The 12,271-nt window shown below is 38.1% G+C and overlaps 1 protein-coding gene across 1 annotated transcript in view; it reads left to right on the forward strand.

Moving 5' to 3' along the window:
• The window catches only part of LOC103177705 (dynein, axonemal, heavy chain 6), a 173,816-nt gene that overhangs the window by 31,969 nt on the left and 129,576 nt on the right, over positions 1 to 12,271 (forward strand). Inside the window, 7 exon segments of the mRNA XM_042332425.1 lie at positions 1,153 to 1,249; positions 1,620 to 1,830; positions 5,141 to 5,305; positions 6,771 to 6,881; positions 7,340 to 7,465; positions 8,842 to 8,997; positions 10,175 to 10,336. Coding sequence (XP_042188359.1) covers positions 1,153 to 1,249; positions 1,620 to 1,830; positions 5,141 to 5,305; positions 6,771 to 6,881; positions 7,340 to 7,465; positions 8,842 to 8,997; positions 10,175 to 10,336 — 1,028 coding nt within the window.

Raw genomic sequence — 12,271 nt, forward strand, 5'->3', positions numbered from 1 at the left:
GTGGGTCCATAGTACAAGAGAAGCAGTGCACTGTGGGACCCTGCAACAATGGGGTTCACCTGTATTTTAATCTCCTGTAATCTTTTCTGTTAAATTCATCCTATACTATAGAAACGTTAAACCATTTGCACAGTTACGACAACTATCCTAGTTTGGGCTTGACAACTGTATCTTCATTACCAGCAATAAGACTTGTTATACTGGCTAGGTCTTCGATGGCCAATGGTAGACTCTCAAAGTTTATAAATTCTTGACAAACATAATTATTAATAATATTATTGAAAAAAATCCAACATTGGAAATACATTTAAAGAAATCAAAGACAAAAAATATTTGGGATCTGAAATTTGGAAAACAAGAATTTTCAAAAAAAGTAAATAGGGTAGAATTGTATAAAAGTTAATAATATAATCCTTCCACTTGATACAGCGCTTTTCACGTCTTCTCGATATCTCAAAGGCTTCACAGAATAGACTGTAAAGTGAATTGACTGTATATTTGTGGGCGAAACCCGGCAGCCAATTGTGCACAGCAATGTCCCACAAACAGTCGTGGATTGAAAATGACCAATTTATTATTGTTTTTGTTTTGGAGGGGTTATTGTTAGGGGGTGTGGAGTAAGGAAACATGCCCAAGGTTTTGCCCTGTCTGGAACTGAACCCAGGTGTCTCGCTTGCAAGTGCTCTAACCACTGAGCTACAGGACTCCACTGAGCTAAAAGTTATAATATTAACTGTCAATTGATTTGTAATAAATTACATTTGTTATGTAATATTCAGACAAGCAAGTATATTTTCAGAAGAAAGTTATAACAAACCATGGCTCTAATGTTTTTAGATTTTAATTTTAGAGATGTTTAAACATTATTCAGCATTTGGGAAACAGGAAATTTTATTCTTGTATTCCTTACATGGAGAATAGAGTGGAGCTAGGAATGCTGTAATTTTGGCCCCGTGTCTTATTCTTTCAGATGTGAGTTGAACTGCTTTATATTTCCAGAATTTTATGGGTTTTATGTTTCAGTTTCATTATTTGCAGTTTATCTTTTTTACAGTTTGTGTTTTTTTTGGTTTGGGGGAGTTATTTCATATATTTAATTTATGTGCATTCACGTTTGACCTTGGCTAATCAGTTCTACCTATCTTTATACAGGATTATTAGAAGCTTTCCAGAATAACAATGAATTACTTGACCAGATACAGAAATGTCTAGAGGCCTATCTTGAATCCAAGCGAGTTATCTTCCCCAGGTTTGTGTTCTTAATATACTACCATATAATAACTACTTTTGCAAGAATTGAAGTAGGGGCTTTTTTTTATAGAAAATACTTGATTTTATTTAAAATTTCCCACTTCACTTTATTTAATTGAGCGGTAGATAGCAGTAGTGTTGTATGACTTTATTTCCCCTTTTATTAGACCCTTCATATTGGTGATTATGAATTTAAGACCCTTAAAAACATTGCAGGTTAAACATGTTTATGGAACTCTGTTGATGAACGTTGCTCTCTGATATTTGAATTGTCTTTTCTCTTTCCACTCCAACAGTAGCTCTTTTGCACTTTCTATGTCGAATTCTGGAAAAGGTCATCTGTAACCTGTGCCCAATTTCGTCCCTAGATTCTACTTCTTGTCTAATGATGAGCTGCTGGAGATTCTGGCCCAGACACGCAACCCACAAGCTGTACAACCACATCTGCGCAAGTGCTTTGATGCAATTTCCAAGCTGGAGTTTGCACTTGCTTCTCAAGTGGAGGAAAAGGGCGAGACAGAACCTGAGAAGTTATACACCAATGATATTTTGGCCATGATATCTCCTGAAGGAGAAAAGGTAATGGTAATAGATAATGTTGCAGCAGATATTTGTTTTAGACTTCAGTAAGGTACCAAAATAAATTTTACAAGTAAAAATTATTTTACTGTTCATTACATATGTTCCATTTAAAACCAGCAGAAATACTCCTGAGCAACTTTGTCTACTTTTTATTTATTTTTAAGTTTAAGATTTCCTCTTTCTTTTCAAGTTGCTTTCTCCAGTTGAGAACACCCGAGGAAGAGGGCAATCTGTTCCTTGGGCCCCACAATGGCTGCTGTAATGGCTACTAGGAGGTGTGCAAGAGTAATGTGGGTTCTCTTTACCTTTGATTGGCCCTAGTTTCTGCAGGAAGGTGCTTAGGCACTACTCAATATTAATTTACAACCGTGAGTGGGTTTGGTAAGTGGAAGACTGAGGCTATGAACTTGGATTCTACTGTTCCTTGGTGATTCATTATGCCATGGTAACAATCTCCAAAATGTTTCCATCTATTTCTACTGACTTGATTCAACCAGAGGTCCATTTAATCAAATAACTGCGATTATAGCTCTGGACCAATGAATTTTATGCTTTTTCGTCGGATAGTGGCCATAAAACAAGTTAAAATAAATTAAAGTGATCAGTATTCGAAAATGTAACTCCTTTGATAAATTAAAGCAAAGATATTGTTGATTCAGTTCTGAAAATGCCACAACATCAATCTCCAGACATGGGTCAGGGGGCAGGAGATTTAGTTCCTAACTTGTCATGAAGGCTAGGAAGCAAGTTGACAGTATTTTCTGTCCTTGTGATATCATAACATATATTTTTCTCCATGAATATTTTTTGAGCATAGCAGATGTAAGTGAGCTGGCTGATCTGTTATTTGAATTTTTTTTATATACCCCTTATCACAGTTTAACTTTTGCGTTTTAAAATGGAATATACAATAAGTAGTACATGCACTCCATCTAGTGATTGCAATTGCACGGTGCATTCACTGTCTGAAGGTATATCATCACACACAAAAATTCAGTAATAATAATAATCCTTGCATTTGATTTAGCACTTTTCACGTCTTCTAGACATCTCAAAGCGCTTCACAGTAAATTCACTGTATATTTGTATACAGTGACCTGAGTTCAATTCCAGGCAGGGCGAAACCTTGAGCAAGTTTTTTGCTCCACACGCCTAATAATAATCCCTCCAAAAAAAAAAAAATTGGTCATTTTCAATCTACGACTGTTTGTGGGACACTGCTGTGCGCAATTGGCTGCTGCGTTCGCCCACAAATATACAGTCAATTCACTTTACAGTATATTCTGTGAAGCGCTTTGAGACGTCTCGAAGACATGAAAAGCGCTATATTAAATGCAAGGATTATTATATTTGTGGGTGAAATGTGGCAGCCAGTTGTGCACAAACAGTTGTGGATTGAAATGACCAATTTATTATTGTTCTTTTTTTCTTGAGGGATTATTATTAGGGGTGTGGAGTAAGGAAACTTGCCCAAGGTTTCACCCTGCCGGGAATTGACCCCATGTCTCTCACTTGCAAAGCGAGTGCTCTAACCACTGAACTACAGGACTCCACGTAGTGTAAATCTACGTGCTTGTGGTGTGCATTTTATCAATTCTCCATTTGTCAATGCGTAAATATTTCACACAACTCTGACTTAATTTGCTTTTTAGAAATACAATTTTCAAACATATAATTTTATTATCAAACGTGCTATAATTAGATTTTAGAATTTAACAAAAACACACAGCTACTTCAGGCGACAAAATACCATTCACCTTTCACGATTAAAGAATCAGCATGTTTGCCAATGCCTTGAGTGTTACACCTTTTCCACTTGTTATTTGATTTCTCCTTACAAATGCATTGTGCAGAAACACATTTGTGACCTGAATACTGTTAAATGGGTAAAATCGAAAAGTTGCATGAAAAAGTGATTCATTGCACTTTTAAAATTTGCTGAATATCATAATCGAAAGACTTTTGTACCTTTGATGTATCTTAGATTTGAATTGAAGAGAGAAATGAAAGAGACAATTGAACATTTCCAATTTGAGTTTGTCATTTTAGCCTGATAAAAAGCTGCTCAAAGATTAAAAAAAAATTTCCTGCCTTGATCACCATGCTTATATCCCAATGTTCCTCACAATAAGGAATGATTATTTATTGATCATTTCAACCTGTCTACTGTGTGGGACAGGTGACAGATTCTGCCATAAAGTAATAATGGGAAAACCCATCTTAAGTATGAAATGAAAATTTGCTAACCATAAAAAGCAATTTGTAGTCCATTGTGTAATTTGCTTGAATTTTTATTTTGTTCTCTGGATCCAAAACTAAATCTATTCCACCATGTGGGTTTTAATATTAAGATAAAGTTTATGGTCTTTGGTGATGAGATGATTGAGAGGGCACTTGATAAAGGTATTTAAAAATATGAAATATTTCTGATAAGGTGGACTTTAATAGGCCTTTTCCACTCGTTGTTGAATCCAAAACAAAGGGCCTAAATTAAGAAATAATAATCCTTGCATTTGATATAGCACTTTTCATGTCTTCTGGACATCTCAAAGCACTTCACAAAATATACTATAAAGTGAATTGATGTATGTTTGTGGGCAAAATGCAGTAGCCAATTGCGTACAGCAGTATCCTACAAAACAGTCGTGGATTGAAATTATTATTGTTTTGTTTTCTTGAGGGATTAATATCCCTGGGAAAGCATTCCACCAATTGACTAACAACCGGGTTCCTACTTACTACTAGGTAAACAGAGTGGTGTAGAGTAAAGAAACTTGCTCAACATTTCACCCTGCCGGGAATAGAACCCAGATCTCTCGCTTGTGAGGCGAGTGCTCTAACCAGTCACCTACAGGACTCCACAGTGGGAAGGTAGTGTGAGAGATTAGAGGGATTGAGGGTGGGTTTTTTGAGATAGCTAGTAGCAGATCTAAAAAAAGTGGTGAGAAAATGAAACTCACTGCCAGATGCTGTAGTTCAAGCTGAAGCTTCAATGTTTTAAGAGTAAATTTGATTCATATATGAGGGAGAAGGGAATAGTTCGATATGAGAGAGGGCTGGAGGCTCATGTGGACTAACACAGACTATTTGGGCCAAATGGACTATTTCTGCTGTTTCCATACTATAATGTTCTATATAATTCAGTGGTATATATTTACATGAAAGCTTTGTATAAAAGCTTTTTAATAATAAAATATAGTTGGTCCCATGATCCACCATGTATGGGTTTTTAATACTGATAGATGTGCTGTTAATTAAACTTGTGGCATAGTTAAAGAATCTGTACTATTAAAAAAATGTATTGCAGGTCAGTTTAGGAAAGGGGCTTAAAGCAAGAGGAAATGTCGAAGATTGGCTTGGTAAAGTGGAAGAAGCTATGTTCTCATCTCTCCGCCGTATGTGCAAAGCTGCCATTGCTGATCATCAAACCAAAGCCAGAGCAGAATGGGTGAAATCTGGGTTTCCTTCTCAGGTAAGAGACTCATCCTCCTTTTGGGAGAGGTAAGTGGGGAACTCTTTAGAATCGAGCTGCCTCCAAGTTGACATGATTGGCAACAAATGTTCAGAATTGAGTCAAGCCTCTGTGGGGGTCTCAATAGTTTGGTTCCTAAGACAGGTGGGTCCACATTTTTTCAGGGCACTACTGATAATAGTTTAGTCATTTTAGATCATTGGCAGGACTTGGAGGCGTAGACCAATCACTGGGCATAGTCAGCTCCTGTTAACTGCAAGCTAAAGCCCTAGCGAATAGGGTGGACTTTGCTCAACAAGAAGTGGGAAAGCTTGCCAGACAGTACTCTCAATGGCAAGTTTTAGTTGGTTATACTTCAGCAGTACTCTATTGCACATTCAGAGATCCTTAAGCCTTGACACTTGCCAACCTGTGCCTAATACTCTCCAGAATTAGGGAAGCAGCGTATGTCCCTCCATAGAGAAAATGCTCATTCCGTTGCAGACACGGAAATTGCTGTGTGTTGATGGCATGCTTGCGTCTTGGTGATGGATTTCTGTACTATCAGATACCCAACTGGAAAAAGTACAATACATCCTTGTAGCTGGTATGTTTTGTGAAATGTCCATTTACACAGTATCATGGAATGTTTACAAGAAAGTGGAAAGCCATTTGGGCCATTATATCTGAGCTGGTGCTAGTTCTTCTACTGGCGCTCTCTACCCATTCCAATGCTCTTCATCCGTAATTATTTTTCTTCAAGTGGTTATCCAATTCCCTTTCAAATGTAATTACTCAGCTTTAGCATTTCACGTTCTAAGAATCCCCTGTGTGTGTTTAAAAAAAATCTTCAGTTATCCTCAATTTGTGCCCTCTTGTTACTCTTGTCGTTCAGTGGAAATAGTTTATCTATTCATCCTATCAAAACCATCCATATTTTTAAAAACTTTGAATGGATCCCTCTTAACAACTCTCTGATCCATTGTAAACATTTTCAAGTTTCTAAGTGCCACGAATAACTATAACATTGTCTTGGTGAATCTTCCACGTTACCTCCATGTGATGCAGTTTTATCCCTTGGGTTTGAACCCAATCATATACTGATTTTTTTGTATTTGATCAGCCGGTTATCCGACACATGAGGAAATCTATTACCATGCTTAAGAATATCCAAACCAGAATGAGAGTTCCATGTGTGTGTGTGTGTGTATATATAATATATATGCTACACATGGAAATGTTGCCATCTCTGGAATGCAATGTAGACTTTCTCCTTGGAGGCATGCACATTGCTTACCTAATTCCAGAGAGTATTAGTTGATCTTTGCAAACTTGAGGCAAACCATTTTCTGTTTCAGGGATGGTAGGTACAGTGTTTTAAATATATTACTTATGTATTTTTTTATATAAACCGAAAAGCGTATTCTACCAAAAGTGTTATTTTTAGAGTTGGTCATTTTCATTTACCTTTTTTCTGTGAATGTAGGTTATTTTGACCATTTCTCAACTGATGTGGTGTCGTGACTTACATGAACGTTTGGAGGGCGACCATAATCATATTGAAGCTATGGCTCAATTTGAGATAGCTAATTTTGAGGTAAGTAACTCATAAGCGAATTTGTGATTGGTTTTACACCACAGCATTAGGATAGAATTTGTTGGCATTTGTCAAAATTGTATGTGTCAAGAAATCAAGGAAGTTAATTGTGTAGGCCCTGGTCACACACTGTCTGGAAATTATTAATTTTTGACTTGAAAGATCATATATTTGGGATTAGCCCCAGAAAATAATATTAAAATATATAGTTGCAAGCTGTTTTAGTAGCTAATATGTACAAAACCTGCATTGCTTCAATGAAACCAAGATGCCAATGATCATATCTTAGAGTGTCCACTTATATAAGGCTGCCATCTAGTGGTGATTATCATCATTATCACCTGCATTTTAATGAACACTTGGAACGCTGAAAAAATCTCAACAATTCTGTACCAGGTACTCAGTGAAAATTGCTTTCTGTTAGAAAAACTGAGTAACACTGTGTTTTCTCTTTTTAGAGACTGAATGAGCTCGCTGCTTTGGTTCGAGGCCAGCTACACTTTTTACACCGAAGTATCATAACTGCACTTATAACCATTGATGTTCATGCAAGAGACATTGTTACTGATCTTGTTAAAGAAAAGGTATTTATCACCATCAAATAGGATAACTGTAATGAGTTTAAGTTAATTATTTAAAGCCCATTTATACTAGAGATACAATTATACTGTTCTTGCACAGTGTCAATTAAGAACAGCATATAATCACAGAATGTTTGCATAACTCATAGATATTTTGGAAGGAAGCATGTATGTTGGATCATTAATTTGCGCTTGGAGCACAATGTTGTGAAACTCAACGATGCATACATTTCGTGTAATTTTGTGTCATTGAAAGAGGCTATAAGACAAAATCTTGCATAATGTCCCATACATACTCTTTTGTGATGAGCCTCATAAGGGTTTGAGATTCCTTAGCCAAAGCCAATAAAAAGAGACTCTGTTGCTGTTGCACTCTTGGCAAATGTGACAGAATTCTAACCCCCTTTGAGGCTAGCCTCCACTGCTATTTTGCTTTAACGTTCTGTCTTTTTCTCTATGACTATCTCCACCTATGTTTATGAAGCTGCAGCAAGAGATAAAAGTGCATGGCTTCAGCCACTTTTGGCCAATGTTTCCTTGGCCATGGTTGAATTTGTCACCATCCTTGAGATAACTGACAGCTGATACTAACTTTGTATTCCTTATTTCATGGCAGCAGTTATCGTAATGGTCCCCAATGCAAGACAGTGTATGAAGTTCATTACAGTTGAACTTTCTTCAACAGTGGTTTCCTAATAGATCTCCAATAGAACAACTGGTTTGGGTGGACTGAATTTCTACTGAGGATTTTCTACTATGGTCCAAGGAACACTATGCGCTGAGAGGCAACAGGCCTCACCCACATAGATATTGATTGCGGCTGCACATCCTGGCACAGGCTAAACTGTTGGATAGCCAACACGATGAGAACTGTAATGAAGGCCGGTGGAATTCATAGGACAGAACGAGTCTTGCTGAACAAATTGTGGCACAGTCAACAATTAAATGTGTATCCAATTGTAATCAATTAAAATCACACCTGGTTCAGCTTGATACTAACTTAATTCAACAAAAAAAATCAGACTTAAACCAGTGCTAACATTGGTCTTAAAATCCAATGGATAGTAATAGAACCTCTTCCAGCAAAAAGTGTAGTCTGCTACACTACCTTTACTGCTAGCTTAGTTGAGATCAGCGAACTCAACAGTCTGGGAGTTACATTTTTAAAAAAAAATGCTATTTGTGTAATTATAAAAACGATATGTTAGTGTTGATTAATGCATTCTCAAGATTGAGTTTTAATTTGGCATACCATTTTTTAATAATCTGTTACTCCAAATGGAATGCCAAAAAGCTAACCAGGTGAGAAGGAAATCTAAAAGTTGCTCAAAATACTATTTTTTTTCTGTTGGAATTACTCAATATTTCTCAATGTTAAGGTGGATGCAGTGACTAATTTTGAGTGGCAGAGACAGCTGCGCTATTACTGGAATCTTGATGTGGATAATTGTATAGCTATGATGGCCCTATCCAATTACACCTACGGTTATGAATACCTAGGAGCATCTCCTCGGCTGGTCATTACACCACTTACTGTAAGTTTATTCCATTTGGTCCATTTAGTTTAAAAATATTCAAAGTTTAAATGCAAAGAATAAAATGCATTATAGAGTTTTACATTCTGGCTGTCTGTAACTAGGAACAGTGTTAATTGTGGTTTTGTAATGTTTAAAAATGATCGAACAACAGGATGTAGAAATTCTGCACTGGAATTGATTTACTCTTAGCATTTGCAAATTCTTTCACAACTTTGAAACCATTTTCTATAGTTCTTAAAATAGACTTTCAGAAAAAGTGACTTCACAATTAAAACTGTATTTAATAATTTACCAAATACTGGATGCTATGAAATGCCAAGAAAATAGAGTAAATCTAGATCCAGGTGGAGTTTTTCCTCCAAGAATTTTGAACGTTCCCTTTCTACCTCTCACTCTCCTTCTACCTCTCTTCTAACAGAATAATACATTTGAAGCTTGAGGCTATATAATAGTTCCATCATTTAACTTTAACCTTCCTACAGAGGTCACACTTATCGTGGATATCTTTCTGTCACTATGCACTTTTTTAAAAATTATGTGAAACTCTATTTTCGGTATTCCCAGCAAAAAAAGACATTGATTGCATTTGATATAATGCCTTATCACGCCTTTGAGTTGTTTCAAAGCGCTTCACAGAATATACTGTAAAGTATGGTGACTTATATTTTGTAGGCGATACTCGGCAGCCAGTTGTGCACAGCAGTGTCCCACAAACAGTCGTGGATTGAGTGACCCAAATTATTATTATTATATTTTACTGAAGGGATTATTACTCTCAGAAAAGTGATCTGCCAATTGACTAACAACCGGATTCCTACTTATTGCTAGGTAAACTTATGGTTGCTTTCAGAGTTTATTTATTTAATGGCAAAATGGACTCGCTTACCATATTGAGCAAATTTTCCATCCTTCTCATTCTGATGGCTGAGAAAATAAGCCAACATTAATTCACTTATTTAAATTGATTGCTTATCCTACTATTATGAGAATGAGGTAAATTACTGTTATGCAAAATTTGGGAAAAGGAGTTGTCTTCCAATTCCGTTGTGGAAACCCCTCTAGGAAGAAAGTTCAGACTTTTTTTTAACAAAGAAGCCATTGTTTATATATGCATTGTTTGTGCAGTTTGTGTGTTCAATACTGTAGCTAATTTAAGATGTCTTGGTTGCCCTAGGACCGATGTTACCTTTGCCTCATGGGAGCGCTGCAGCTTGACCTTGGAGGAGCACCAGCTGGTCCTGCAGGTACTGGTAAGACAGAAACGACAAAAGACCTTGCCAAGTCCCTCGCTATCCAGTGTGTGGTCTTTAATTGTTCTGATGGCTTAGATTATAAGGTGAGTAAATGTAAGAAAATATTCTGTTGATAGTAGGGACAGTAATTGGGAGCACAAAATGTATTGTAAATGCAGTTCTTTAACAATGGTCATTTGGATCAACAATAACAACAAAATTACTTGTGTATAGCGCCTATAGCGTATTCCCCCCTTGCTCGGGTCCCGACCCAACTGTACAGTGCCTTGGGACGTCCTCCCGACGTGAAAGGCGCTCTATAAATGGAATTTTGTTGTTGTAAATAGGACTATCTTAATTGATTTAAAACTGCTTAATGTTTCTGTAGATATACAAATTAATGAAAGGTTACAGAAATTAATGTAAATCTGACAGTCATGATTTGAAATGCCGTATTAACCAGGCATTACATCTTGTTTGGAATTCAAATAATATATACAAACATTTAATGAAACTATTAAAATACAAATTAATGCATAGAACAAATCTAAATTACTTTATTTAACATGGAGTATCCGAGTAATTTAATGATACATCACTATACAAAATTATATACAAGGACAATATATTTAGATATAAGCAAGCGAAAAGCTTTCCATAATTTTTTTTAGATAAAGACATTGTTTTGTCCCGGTCTCTGCGTTCGCGTTTTGGCTGCTACCCCGAGCCGATCCCGCTGAAAATGGTCCTGCTCCTACCCCCTCAACTCCGCTACTCCCATTCTGTCCTTCTTTCACACCGCCCTCCTTGCCTTCTCTCTCTCCTGGACCCCATCATTACCTCCCTCTCCTCCATCCTCTGCCAGGCCCATCGTGGCTCCTGACGTTGGTTGTCCCAGAGCAGCCACCCCAACTGTCCCATCGCACACTTTCTGCACCAACCGCCTCCGAAAGGCAAACACCCCTCCCTCATCCATACCTTCTCCAACTCTCACCCCTCCTCAAACTCCACAGTCCTTTCTCCCCCACAACTCCAAATCCTCCCTATACTACTCCCTCCTTCATCTCTGTCCCCCACCAGCAAACCTATCCGCATTTCCCTCCAAAATGTCCGCTCTCTCTCCAATAAAGCCCTTACTGTCCCCGACCTCATCCTGGATGAGCACATTGATATTCTTGGGCTTACAGAAACCTGGCTCTCCCCCAGTGACCCCATCCCCCTTGTTGAAGCCTCCCCTCCTGGCTACACTTTTCACCCCCCCCCCACCCATGGCAGCGGGGTGGCCCTCATTTTCCAAGCTTCCCTTGATCTATCCCCCTATTCCTCTGGCTATTTCTCTTCTTTTGAGCACCTTACCCTCTATCATCCCTCCTCTCTCTCCCTCAAAATCCTCCTAGTTTACTCCCCTCCCAAATCTCCTGACTCCTTCTTCACTGATATCTCCTCTCTCCTCTCATCCCTGTCCCTCTGACCTAAACACCTGCTGATAATAAGTGATTTCAACCTCCACTTTAACTCCTCTTTTCCCATCTCTTCGGATTTCACTGCCCTCATCTCTAAATCTCACCCTTCACATCAACTTGCCAAGGCCACTACCTCAACCTCATCATCACACACGGCCTCTACATTTCCGACCTGTCTTATCAGGAACAAGGCATCTCGGACCACTTTCTTGTCTCCCTCTCCTCCCGCATCCCCCTCCCTCTTCCAAGTCTCCCACTATCTTTTTCCACTCCTGGAAAAAACTTCCACCTGAGTCCCTTTTCCTTGGACCTCCATGTTCCTGAAGTAGCCTTCAAGCTGCTGAATGACCGTCTCTCCACAACCTTTAATTCCCTGGCTTCTCTGAAATCTGGGTCTGTTTCCAAATCAACCAGCTGCCCCTGGTACAACAGTCATCTCCGCTCACTCAAAACACAAACTCGGACGCTTGAGTGCAGATGGCAGAAGTCCAGTCTCAAGATTCACTGCCAGCTGTGGCTTGAGCACCTCTGCACCTACTGCCTTTCACTTTCACAGGCCAAAACTGACTTTTGGTC

The sequence above is a fragment of the Callorhinchus milii genome, unplaced genomic scaffold (genome assembly GCF_018977255.1).
Source record: "Callorhinchus milii isolate IMCB2004 unplaced genomic scaffold, IMCB_Cmil_1.0 Scaffold1, whole genome shotgun sequence".
NCBI classification, from domain to species: domain Eukaryota; kingdom Metazoa; phylum Chordata; class Chondrichthyes; order Chimaeriformes; family Callorhinchidae; genus Callorhinchus; species Callorhinchus milii.